Consider the following 13,291-nt stretch of genomic DNA (forward strand, 5'->3'; position numbering starts at 1 on the left):
GTTAAGCAATATAATTGCTTAAATAAATGTGTATAGATATAGTGAATCCTCCTGACTAGCAAAAAGAAGTATCAAATTTAGTGTCAAAATTATATTTGGTTGCAAATCAATATGCTTTAATGGTTATCAACCAGTGCAAATAAACCTTTCTTTAGGAAAATAACTAAAAATATAAATGGAAAACAAGATTAAAATTGATTATTTAAATCAAGATTTTTTACTTGCTGAGTTAAATCAATCTACCCTGAATCAAATGCAAAAACCTAAGTGAATGCAACATTAAGATTGGGTGGCTTTCACTGTATAAAGTCAAGTAATGTAACCACTAGGGTTCTAGTAGCAGCCACTTTGCATGTACGCCAGATATTCTATTCTTGTTTTGGAGGGGTTAAATGTGTACTTTAATATAGATATAGATAATAAAACATACAAGAAGCACCACAAGGCTGATTTAACATTTAATTTACTTTATTTTTAAGGGACTTTAATTTCCTAAGAGTTTCTATGTCTTTCATTAATTGTGCAGCCTTAACCTGGCATTAACACAGTTTTTTGCATTTATTAAATATTAATGCGAACACTCACATACACAAACCCACCTCTAGTTTGGCAAACTTTTCAGCCCGATAGCAGCTGTACTCAGCATTGATTAGTTTAGCCAAGAGGAATTCACGAAACTCTGAACCCTGTGGGAAAAAAAGGAAGTCTAGATTGGAAATGGCAACCTAGAAAAGGCTCTGGATATACATTTCCTTAACCCCCAGGGTTATCCAACCCAATCCTGGAACCAAATTGGAAACAGCAACCTAGAGGTGAAGGGGTGTGTGATGATGCACCCCATAAGGCTTTATGGAAATATGCTTATGAATGTATATATATGACATAACTGGAATATGTTTTATGCTACATATGCCATGTAACATATCTCTGTAAAGGTTATGCTCTACTGAATCTATTCAACCTATTTGTATGCATGTATCATTTTTGTATTCAAAGTTATGAATATTGGCTGTGTACTTGCTTGATTTTTAAGTAGCCTTTATAAAGCATTTGGTCAGCTTCTTGAGAAAGCAATGTGCAAATTAAGTGCCCAATCAAGGAACACTTAATGAACAATGATCTTGGAAGGCTCCAATCCACATAAGAAGTCTTCCTGGAGACAGTCAAGATAGCATGTGGGCAATGACTGCTGCCTGTAAAAACTGAGTCATGCATGGACATGTGACTTGCCCAGGTGACTCCAAAACTCCATCTTGGAGCTGGACTTTGCATAGGAGAGAGGAGGGGGTCTCCACTCACAAGAGAAAGTCTATTTAAGCCCTTGGGAGACTCCTCCATTGTGTCTTCAGCTGGCTCAAGAGATAGCCTCTCCATCCCCAAGGATACTGGAAAGAAACTGGAACAAAGGACAGTAACTACAGGGGATGTGAGTAATTGCTGGACCCAGTCTAGAAGGAGGCTAGTCTGTAAAAGGAAGCTTACTGGAACGCCTCTGAAGGAGAGGTTTTATCTGTATTCAGTGTTCTTACTGTATTAGGTATAGACTTGCGTGTTTTGTTTTATTTTGCTTGGTGATTCACTTTGTTCTGTCTGCTATTACTTGGAACCACTTAAATCCTACTTTCTGTATTTAATAAAATCACTTGTTACTTATTAATTAACCCAGAGTATGTATTAATACCGGGAGGGTCGAGGGGGGGCAAACAGCTGTGTATACCTCTCTATCAGTGTTCTAGAGGGCGAACAATTTATGAGTTTACCCTGTATAAGCTCTATACAGAGTAAAACAGATTCATTGGGAGTTGGATGTTAAAGACAGGAACACTGAATGTTAAAGACAGGAACACTTCTGAAGCTGCTTTCAATTAAGCCTACAGCTTAGGGGACATGGTTCAGACCTGGGTCTGGGTTTGCAGCAAGCTAGCCGATCTGGCTCAAACCAGGCAGGGCTCTGGAGTCCCAAGCTGACAGGGCAGGAAAGCAGGGGCAGAAGTAGTCTTGGCACATTAGTTGGCAACCCCAAGGGGGTTTCTGTAATCCAACCCGTCATAGGGTGTGTAAACCACACACCTGATCCCTGCATCGTTTGCTTAGCGGACTCAGAGACACAAACCTCTTTAAATATGGCTGGATTTGGGAGAGGGGGTCCAAAGAAGGGGACGTCATCTCGAGCTGTTACTGAAACCTAAAACAATACAGAAGAAACCACTTCAACATCATAACAAGAACCAGAACGTCACATCCTCTCACAGTGATGAGCTTGTATAAGAGCGGAAACAGAAGTCATGGACCCTGAAAACATCAGGCGACGTGAATCAGTCCCATAATACAAAACTAAGGGGCACCTGATTTAATTAAGGGTAGATACATTTCAAATAAATCAAAGGCAATACTTCTCCACAGCATGTAGTCTGTAGTGTAGTCAGCAGATGGTTCTATGCCAGCTAAATCCCAAGTGTATATCTAAATAATATATTATTATATCACAGAAGAACTTCAGTTTTACGAATACCAGTCTTCTGAACAACCACTTATCCAAATCATTTTCCCCAATGGGAGGAAAAGAATATTATGTAACAAAAGTGATGTCAATGAAGAACAAGTCAACATCCCTTCACATCCTGATGCCTTCAATGCAATGGAAATCACTTTACTGTGGTTTGAAGGACAAAAAGAAAGTGATGCAGTGCACCAGACTGAAATTTATGCACTGTATCTGCTGCAGTATTGAGATATTCAATTTAATGAACTCCTCAATCTCCAATTAGTTTCTAACATAGGAGTTCTACCGTAACATATACCCAGTTTATATAGCATTTTTCTTACATACATACACACACATATGGCCTTCATTACCATAGCTGAGTACCTTACAATCATTAAATTAATGTATCCTTGAAATATGGGGCAGCATTATTCTTATTCCCATTATACAGATGGAGAACTGAAGGAGACACATTCAGCAGCGACTCACTCAAATCACAAAGGAAATCTGTGGCAGCGCCAGGTATTACACACAGACATAGCAGGAAGAAAAGGAGTACTTGTGGCACCTTAGAGACTAACAAATTTATCTGAGCATAAGCTTTCGTGAGCTACAGCTCACTTCATCGGAGAATCCACCACAACTCTGGTAAGTTCTTCCAATGGTTAATTACCACAATTGTTCAAAATTTGCATCTTATTTCCAAAATGAATTTGTCTGGCTTTATCTTCTAGGCATTGGATTTTGTTAGACCTTTCTCTGCTAGACTGAAGAACCCTCTAACTGAATTGCTGTTCCCCATGTAGGTACCTATAGAATGTGATCAAATCACCCCTTAACCTTCTCTAGGGCCGTCTCTAGCTATTCTGCGCCATACACAGCACCCCCGTGTGTGTGTATGGGGGGGCAGGCCTCCGCTGGGAGGGCGAGGCTGGCTTGGGGGACAGGGGGGAACCACTCCCCAGCACTCACCAGTGGCATGGCTGGGGTCAGGTTGCTGCACTTCCTGCCACTGGTGAGTGCAGGCCTGGCCCTGCTGCAGTCCTCAGGGGAGTGGGGGCGGGGCTGGGGCGGAACAGGGGCGGGACTCAGCGGAGGCTTTGGGGAAGGGGTGGAGTGGGGGCAGGGCTGGGGCGGAGGCCATGGGGAAGAGGCGGGGCAGGAGCTGGAGCAGCACGCAGGGCACCTGGTGCCCTACGCAGCTGCGTACTTTGCATATGGGTAGGGACTGCCCTGACCTTCTCTCTGTTATACTAAATAGTCTTGAGGAGCTCAATCTATCTCTATAAAGCAGGTTTTCCAATCCTTTGACTATTCTCATGGCTCTTCTCTGAGCCCTCTCCAATGTATCAACAGCCTTTGAGAATTGAAGGCACCAGCACTAGACACAGTATTCCAGCAGCGGTTGCACCGGTACCAAATATAAAAGATTGGAGAAGGAACGGTATGGGCTGTGCATGCAATGGCATGTATGAGCTCGACTGCGCAGGGAACAGCCTGAGAATGTGGCCACTATGAGCGTGCCTTGCACAACATGGAAGGGTCAGCCAGAGCCCAGAGTGGTGGCCGTGGATCCAGGGCTGGATTTACCCCTAGGCCGGAAACACCCCTAGGCACAGCATCTTCAGTACCCCCCCTGCCTCCCTATGTGGCCCTGCCTGGAGCCTCCCTCCCCCATCCCCATGTGGCCCTGTGAGCCCCCAGCAGCCCATATGGCCTGCTCTGCCACCTAACCTGGCTCCAAGAAGGCTATTGTGTCTGTCACTTTTCACTTGAAGAAAAAATGCACCCACCACCCGCCTGCTTGGTGTTTGCCAGTGCCCGCCAGACCGGTCAGCTTCAGCCAGCTCAGGCTGTTCTGGTGCCACAGCGGTCTCTGGTGGGCAAAAGCACATTTTCTGCAGAAAACAAATTCTGCCTCCCTTGGACAAGAATTCTGCACATGCTGCAAACGCTACCTAAGGAGAGGGGGCATGATGTGAGACAAGCGGCTTGTGGGGCATCTCAGCAGCGGATGGGGCAGATCTGGAGGCTCCCCCACTCCCAAGAACTCCAGAGCAATGCAGCCAGATATTCAATTTAATGAACTCCTCAATCTCCAATTAGTTTCTAACATAGGAGTTCTACTGTAATATATACCCAGTTTATATAGCATTTTTCTTACATACATACACACACATATGGCCTTCATTACCATAGCTGAGTACCTTACAATCATTAGGACAAGTAGGACAGTAAAATAGCCCAAAATACTGCAATTCGCACCTGCTAAAAAACCTGGCAACAGACTACTAAAAATAGCCCAATTGGGCTAGAAGATCACATACTTGGCAACCCTCCCCACACGCCCCTAGAATGCTGGTGCCCATAGGCACATGCCTACTGTGCCTAATTGGAAATCCATCCCTGCCCAAATTGCTGACTGAGTAGCTGATGTGGGGCCCTGGGACTGGGTGCGCGTTCATAATGGTGACTGTTATTGATAAAGCAGTTGGAATGATGTCTAGTTGAATTCCTGCCTCCCCAAAAGCTGGAGGAAGAGTCTGCACTCCAGGCAAGGGGCAGGAGTTTGAACTAACTACCAGCAAGGGGATCCCCGACCAAACAGGGGCCCACTGGCTGTGTTTACCTTGTAGAGAGTCTCCCCAATGGAACCATGAGCAAGCTGTACCACCACATAGGCATGCAGGAAATTAGATGCTATCATGTCAGGGACAAAGGGAGTGTTTTCATCCTGGAAGACAATGGCCACAATGTCGTTCCCAATGTGACGCTTCCGCTGCAGCTGGAGGGAGCAAGTGAGATGAGAGTAAACAATAAGAGGGGAGATTCCTTCCCTAGCCACCAACTCATCCAGCAGTCCCAACCCACACCCGCAGCTGGAAACCCAACCCCAGCCACTAATCTACACCCATCCCTAACCACTGCCTACTCCAACACCCACCCAGTCCCTAGCCCCATCCACCAGTTCACTCCCCCATCCTCCTGAATCACTCGGTGCCTCCCCTTGTGGTACCTGCTGGGCATCTCCCTCTGTGAATGGCAGCTTCGTAGATACATGGAACATGATCTCCTTGCCCCGGAAATTGGTATAGACTGATTCAGTGCCAGTTTGACCCCTTGTGACATCCAAGCCTCCTCGGAACCTGAATGCATTGGTACCATGTGGTGGGGGGAAGGAAGTAGACACCAGTAAGGTTGTCATCAGAGACAGGTTTAAGAGCTCAGTGGTTGAAAGGCACAACACACCCCAAAAATCAATGCAGTAGCTACACTAGAGCTGCACGAAATTCCTATTGGCATCATCCTCTCTCCACTGAGAACTAGAGAGGCATCTATTCCTGCCAAACCAGGTGGCTTTGGAGGAGCAATCATCCCTGCCACTCTCAGGGGAAACATCTCCAGCTGAGAAATGTGGAGTGTATGGGGTGCCCCAAAGAAGCAGATGGAAAGGACCAAGGCTTACCAATGCCCGTTGGCACCTCAAAGCAGCACAGGATAGTGTGATATGGTCAATGCTCTGTCATTCTCTGTTGATCCTTGTGGGTCAGTCCTAGCTGCTGTCAGTCACACACAGCTTAACACTTGGGAGAAAAGCATCCCAGGAAAGAGCCCCAAGAATCTCCCATGAGAAATCCCCAACCATTCAGCCCAGCTCCCAGGCATGAGACACAATCCCAAACACTGCCTATTGGAGAGAGCCAGAGCTGGCAAACCAGACTGGATACTGAGACATGTAAATTCACAGCACCAGCTGTGAATGGGACTCCAACAGGATCCTAGGGGAAACGATAGGCCAAGTCATTCTGGGAATGCCCTGAAGGATGCACAGCTGGAGCTCTATTTAGCCTAAATGGGGGCTGACTTCTTTTGAAAATCCAACCTATAATGTAGTGTCTGGATCAGGGATGTGGCCTTCTAACAGATGGACCCACAAAGAGGATATTGGCCTGCCAGCAGAAGGAGATCTGCTTTGTGATTTTTGGAGCTGAAGACACATGGGTCTACTTTGGGCTCCCCAAGTCTGTGCTTCGTACCTTAATTGTGTCTGACTGCAGCCCCCATGCTATGCTGATTGGTCATTCCCATGCTGTCCCCTACTCACCCACGGAAATCCTGCAGCTGGATCCTGTCTCCAAGGAACTCCAGGAACTCCAGGAAGCCCAGACTCTCTTCAGTGTTACTGAAGACTTCTTCCTCTGTGGTCTGGAAGGGGAGAGGAGATATGATAAGCAGAGGAGATTATTCGCCATACACACTCCCACTTCTCCTGGGGTCTGGAGAGGAGGAAAAGAGAAAAACTGATATGGGGAAGGTTCACTTCCCTTCTCTCACACAGAGTCTACATCCTCCCACCTCAATGGGGTCCAGAGCCCTATCCCCCTGTATATAATGGAAAATTGTCTCCTTTTCCTTGAAATAAAACAAGGCCTGTCCTCCAGCACTGAGAACATGGAGAATGCGAATCTCACTCTGGTGCCAGCAGGGGGTTCTCTCCCTGTGGACAGTGCAGAGGAGAGAGAAGTCTCTAGGACTCAGAGGGCTTCCCTGGGTCCACAAGGAAGAAGATCTCATGGGTCCAGGTGCATTGACAGCACCAAGAGGTCCCCAGAACCAATATGACAGAGAAGGTCAATGCCTGCAGGGGGCACAGTCTCCCAGTTGAGGTGAACTGATGTTGCAGCAAGGAGAGCAGACATTAGGACAGAAAATGATACATAGTACCAGTGCTTGGCACCACTAGGACCTGTTCTCACTAGAATGGGACTGGGGCTCATAAACAGCAAAGAGAAACTGGAATTCTCTAGGGCTGAAATTGCAGGGAATGAATCCTTGGATCCAGAGGAGGGCACTAGGTTTGGCCACATTGACAGGGGGATGTGGGAGAGAAGTCCCCAAGACTCAGAGTGACAGGGAATGAAAAAAATCCTTGGCCCCAGGTTGGCTTAAATTGCCTTCTATAGGGTTGGGGTTGAGAAATGTGATCTGGTGTGTTTGGGCCTGAGGGTGCTTGGTTATGGAGTGCAGAGTCCTCTCACCTGCCCAGCTTTCTGGTAGATGACCCCAAATTTGAAGTTATTGCTTATGACGTGTTCATCAAAGGCAACAATGAGCTGGGAAGCCTGGGAGGGCGGAAAGCATAAAGTCTCGGTCACATCCCACCAGCAGCCCCTGTCATCAGAGGGATAGGCGGGTGGAAAGCTACTGTAAACATACCTTGGGGTAGAGGACAGGGAAGAATCGGTCAACATTCACATCTTCACACAGCAGCTGCCGAGAGAGAGAAAGAAGGAAAAGTGGTGATTGATTACCACTGTTGGGAGCTGTGACTCCCCTTCCTGTACCCTGACTCGCTACAGGCAGGAGGAGGGTGAGGTGGGTATTGCTTTATAATCATCTTGCAGGAGTCTCTTGGTAAGAAAATCTAAGGCAAAGTGAGGAGAAAAGATAGATGAGAAAGGGCCAAAAGACTGGAGAAGAATAAGGGAAAAGACAGGTGAGAGAGAAGTGAGAAGCTGAAGAGTGAGAGTTAAGCAGAGACAGACAAAGGGTATGTCTACACTGCAATCAGAAGTGGGACTGCAGCCTGTCGAGACAGACCCGATCTAGCTGTGATCTATCTAGATCATATAACAGCAATGAAGTTGTGGCAGCACAGGTTAGCCACTCAAATGTGTAGGTCCCAGGTGGCCTTGGATAGTCTGTGGCTTCACTGCTATTGTTATTCAATCTAGTTAGATCAAAGCCTGCTCGGTTATGTCTACAGATGCTGCACTCACACCTCTGACTGTAGTGTAGACATACCATGAGTGTGTGAAAGAAAATGTACTCAGTTAGGGTCTCACCTTTGCCATCTGGACTGCATTGGGGAACTCATTCAGGCAGGAAATGGGGATCAGGTCGTGCTTGGTACCGGTTCGAGTCCTGCCACAAACCGAGAAAAGATGAGAACAAATGACAAAGGGAAATGCAAACAACATCTCTGGTTGCTTAAAGTGACTCCTGCCGCACCTCCAGATCTCTTCTTAGGGAGGGAATATTGTTCTTGCATAATATTCTGGTCCAGCAACTAAAGGGTTAATTAGCTCCCAAAAGGGTTGTACATGTTACATAGACTCTAGCTTAGCACTAGTGCCTAATGTCACTGGAAGATGGACACTGTTTAGGGTTCCTGTAGCCCAGTGCTTGGTATTAATTGAGCAGAAAGAAAACGGAGCTGGTTAGGCAGCTACATGGATCTCCATCACTCCTTAGAGACCTTTTTTGCTTTAAACAACAGTTAAGTATATTGCAAAGGAAATCCACGTGCTGCTTCATCAACACAGAAGGGAATATTTTGGGACAACAATGGGATTCAAACCCATTACTCCCATACACAAAACTAACTGCACTAGCCCTGAGGTCATCCTCATAGATCAGGCATCATAACTCCCTTCTATCTGGCTTTAGCTGGCCTGCCAACAGCATGCCAGAGTCCCATTAAGAAGGAGTGATGCATAGAACCAGGGTCTCTTCCAACCAGCCACCAGCACTTTCCTATGTGTGTGTCTGTGCTCAATGAAAATATTCCCTGGTACAGCTCAGAGGGCTTTTAGATTCCCCCCTTTTTATGTAAGATTTCTGCTTATCCTTTCACTCTGTTTCCCCATCTGCAATGGGACAGACACACCAGAAATTCTCTTTCTGACCCCTCCCCACTCCTGGCTGCCCTGCAGCCCTCAGCTTCCTGAGGATAACAGCTGGGAGTAAAGAAAGATGAATGTTCAAAGATGAGCCAGAAGGAAAAGGGGCTTCCCCAGTCAGGGGTTTCCCTGCAACCATTCCTGGGACAATGACGTTAGGTCACAAAATCCACACAGAAAGACTTCCTGGTAAGGTGGGAGACAGAGCATGGTACATGTGTTTCCATGCTGGGTGCTGTTACCTCAGCAGCAGGTGCAAGTTGTCCTGCCTCTCAATCTGCTCATACTTCACAGAAAGGATCAGGTAGCCCAAGGTTGTGTCATTGGAGTAAAAGTTCTGATGCTCCTAAAAACAGGAAGTCAGAGAAGCTCATTCCCCCAAGGTACCCACCAGATTATACCTAGGATATTGCCAATCTCCCATAGTCCCCGAGAAGATACCCCTTCACCATTGGGTGTCTTTCCCACCATCCTCATCATCTCACGTTGCCCTGGCTAGGCTGCGAACGTGATAGAGTTATTCAGGACAAGATAGAGCTATTCCTGGAGCATAGCTTCCTCCTTCCCAGGTCCCCTGTGAGGGCAGAACCTGGGCTGCACAGCACCAAAAGCAGAGGCCTCTACCACTTTGAGCTGAAGCAGTAACTCCCTTGTGAGTATGCTGCAAGCGCTTAGTGTTGCTGGTGCTATCCACTACAGGAGTTATGGTCACTGTGAAGATATCTTGAACCCAAACTCACTAATACATGTTTCAGCAGTGAACCAAGGGGATCTGTTGGGCTGAGCAGAAGAAGGGAGTGCTTAGCATACAGTGACTCAGTAGTACTGCACTTCAGATTGTTCCTACAGTTGTGCAGTACTCCATTCTTGCACATTTTCCAAACTCTTTGGGTTCATGAGTCTCTGCTATACTGGACGAGTCATCCCACATGAGAAGAGGGGAAAACTCTTACTGCCGCTTGGAGGGGGGAGGGCAAAGGTCATATCAGGCTAGCAGTGTCATCTACAGCTAAGCCAAAGATCAGATCCAGCATGTATCTGGCTATGTGGGTGGCTCTGGAAAAATTCCCTGGTTACTCTAATAGATATGGGGTTAGTGGTGGCATACCTGGCACTTCGAAAGACTCCCAAGATAATAAATTTCAGTCTTCAGAATCAGATTCAGCACAACATCTCCTTTCGTTCAGACAAAAAGCCTCTGGTGCTGGGTCTGTACACTAATATCATTCCTACACTGACCTTGTCTCTGGTCTCAAACACCAGATGAATTTGACTTCTGCCTCAATGAGGCCTCTTCTGCAGTGGAGGCCAGATGCACACATTTTTTCCCCCAAATGTGGGCTTGTACTGCAAGGGGTAGTCTGTTGAAATAAGCTGAGCCAACTCTGGTTTAGGCATCTGGTCTCCAGAACAGAAAAAAAGTGTGGGCCCCTTAATGAATGAGGGAGGCAACCTAGTGACAGAGGATGTGGAAAAAGCTAATGTACTCAATGCTTTTTTTGCCTCTGTCTTCACTAACAAGGTCAGCTCCCAGACTGCTGCGCTGGGCATCACAAAATGGGGAAGAGATGGCCAACCCTCTGTGGAGAAAGAGGTGGTTAGGGACTATTTAGAAAAGCTGGACGTGCACAAGTCCATGGGGCCGGACGAGTTGCATCCGAGAGTGCTAAAGGAACTGGCGGCTGTGATTGCAGAGCCATTGGCCATTATCTTTGAAAACTCGTGGCGAACGGGGGAAGTCCCGGATGACTGGAAAAAGGCTAATGTAGTGCCAATCTTTAAAAAAGGGAAGGAGGAGGATCCTGGGAACTACAGGCCAGTCAGCCTCACTTCAGTCCCCGGAAAAATCATGGAGCAGGTCCTCAAAGAATCAATCCTGAAGCACTTACATGAGAGGAAAGTGATCAGGAACAGTCAGCATAGATTCACCAAGGGAAGGTCATGCCTGACTAATCTAATCGCCTTTTATGATGAGATTACTGGTTCTGTGGATGAAGGGAAAGCAGTGGATGTATTGTATCTTGACTTCAGCAAAGCTTTTGACATGGTCTCCCACAGTATTCTTGTCAGCAAGTTAAAGAAGTACGGGCTGGATGAATGCACTATAAGGTGGGTAGAAAGTTGGCTAGATTGTCGGGCTCAACGGGTAATGATCAATGGCTCCATGTCTAGTTGGCAGCCGGTATCAAGTGGAGTGCCCCAAGGGTCGGTCCTGGGGCCGGTTTTGTTCAATATCTTCATAAATGATCTGGAGGATGGTGTGGATTGCACTCTCAGCAAATTTGTGGATGATACTAAACTGGGAGGAGTGGTAGATATGCTGGAGGGGAGGGATAGGATACAGAAGGACCTAGACAAATTGGAGGATTGGGCCAAAAGAAATCTGATGAGGTTCAATAAGGATAAGTGCAGGGTCCTGCACTTAGGACGGAAGAACCCAATGCACAGCTACAGACTAGGGACCGAATGGCTAGGCGGCAGTTTTGCGGAAAAGGACCTAGGGGTGACAGTGGACGAGAAGCTGGATATGAGTCAGCAGTGTGCCCTTGTTGCCAAGAAGGCCAATGGCATTTTGGGATGTATAAGTAGGGGCATAGCGAGCAGATCGAGGGACGTGATCGTCCCCCTCTATTCGACATTGGTGAGGCCTCATCTGGAGTACTGTGTCCAGTTTTGGGCCCCACACTACAAGAAGGATGTGGATAAATTGGAAAGAGTCCAGCGAAGGGCAACAAAAATGATTAGGGGTCTGGAACACATGACTTATGAGGAGAGGCTGAGGGAACTGGGATTGTTTAGTCTGCAGAAGAGAAGACTGAGGGGGGATTTGATAGCTGCTTTCAACTACCTGAGAGGAGGTTCCAGAGAGGATGGTTCTAGACTATTCTCAGTGGTGGAAGAGGACAGGACAAGGAGTAATGGTCTCAAGTTGCAGTGGGGGAGGTTTAGGTTGGATATTAGGAAAAACTTTTTCACTGGGAGGGTGGTGAAACACTGGAATGCGTTACCTAGGGAGGTGGTGGAATCTCCTTCCTTAGAAGTTTTTAAGGTCAGGCTTGACAAAGCCCTGGCTGGGATGATTTAGTTGGGGATTGGTCCTGCTTTTGGGCAGGGGGTTGGACTAGATGACCTCCTGAGGTCCCTTCCAACCCTGATATTCTATGAGTCTATGAACAGATCATGGTTTTGTTGACAACTGATTGTGAGTTGGTCAGCATGATCGTGAAATCCATCTGGTGACTGCCCAGCACCCCAGAGGAGCCAGTTCAGGTGGAGCCTGTAGGACAGCTAATAAATGCCCAATCTTTGAACCTCACCTGGAGGCTGGTCTCTGCTTCCATGTGTTCCCATACCTGTCATGGCTAGAAATGGCAAGATCAAGGAGTACTTGGCCCCAAGCCTGTGTAATACATTGGCTTAGTGCACGCAATTATCTCTCTCGCTATAACAACCTGTTACTGAGAGCTACTGGAGTTTATCCTTTAGCTCAGCTGGCAGGGCCTTCTACATTCTGTGCTGAAGGGCCTGGGTTTGATCCCCATGTCCAGCTGAGTGTCTGTATGTGGTGGCCACCATGATTCATTACAGTTGTTTCTCTTCCATCTCCCAAGGTCTGTCTGTGTCCAGAAGTCTCAGTAAAAGATCCCCTTTATATTAATCAGATCTGAGACCTCTCTCTTCTCTAACACACAGGACACTACACAAGGCGCAAAGGGGCACCCCTGACGTAGCTGTGACTCTAAGTAGCACATTGCTGGGTATGTAGTGGGACACATTTAATTATTTTTGGCACTGGGAAGGTGTGGGATCTGGGTGGGGTGTGTGTGTGTGAGGTCACCCCAACATCTGTCAGGAGACCCTTGGGGTACAGTATAGTCATGGAGTGGAATGGAAGGTTATGGGGTTCCCCCTTACCTTCCCCAAGAAGTGCTTGCGGTACAGCTTGGCCGTGGGGTCGCCTTCTAGCTTCACTTTACTGCTGCAGGGGGAAGGCAGGTCAGGCAGAGCCGAGGTCGAGCTGGGGAGGCTGTGGCAGGTTCCTTCAATCCAGTAGCCTCCGAACTGGGGTAGGATAATGAGGGGGTATGGCCACCCTTTCCGTAACACCTGTCCCGAGAGACAG

The 13,291-nt window shown here is 47.2% G+C and overlaps 1 protein-coding gene across 11 annotated transcripts in view; it reads right to left on the bottom strand.

Moving 5' to 3' along the window:
• The window catches only part of LOC140898491 (rap1 GTPase-activating protein 1), a 63,521-nt gene that overhangs the window by 31,812 nt on the left and 18,418 nt on the right, over nucleotides 1–13,291 (bottom strand). For 10 of the 11 annotated variants that reach the window (XR_012155003.2, XM_073312382.2, XM_073312312.2 and 7 more), the window contains 10 exons: nucleotides 13,084–13,275; nucleotides 9,411–9,514; nucleotides 8,332–8,410; nucleotides 7,703–7,756; nucleotides 7,525–7,608; nucleotides 6,591–6,691; nucleotides 5,502–5,631; nucleotides 5,115–5,270; nucleotides 2,114–2,185; nucleotides 600–686 (listed from right to left, as the gene is read on the bottom strand). Coding sequence is in view for 10 of the 11 variants with exons in the window: in XM_073312382.2 (XP_073168483.1) it covers nucleotides 600–686; nucleotides 2,114–2,185; nucleotides 5,115–5,270; nucleotides 5,502–5,631; nucleotides 6,591–6,691; nucleotides 7,525–7,608; nucleotides 7,703–7,756; nucleotides 8,332–8,410; nucleotides 9,411–9,514; nucleotides 13,084–13,275 (1,059 nt within the window). In the remaining variant the exon portion in view is untranslated. The remainder of the gene's footprint in view (nucleotides 1–599; nucleotides 687–2,113; nucleotides 2,186–5,114; nucleotides 5,271–5,501; nucleotides 5,632–6,590; nucleotides 6,692–7,524; nucleotides 7,609–7,702; nucleotides 7,757–8,331; nucleotides 8,411–9,410; nucleotides 9,515–13,083; nucleotides 13,276–13,291) is intronic. The other variant, XM_073312349.2, reaches the window with a different exon arrangement.

The sequence above is a fragment of the Lepidochelys kempii genome, chromosome 1 (genome assembly GCF_965140285.1).
Source record: "Lepidochelys kempii isolate rLepKem1 chromosome 1, rLepKem1.hap1, whole genome shotgun sequence".
In the NCBI taxonomy this organism is placed as follows: Eukaryota; Metazoa; Chordata; order Testudines; family Cheloniidae; genus Lepidochelys; species Lepidochelys kempii.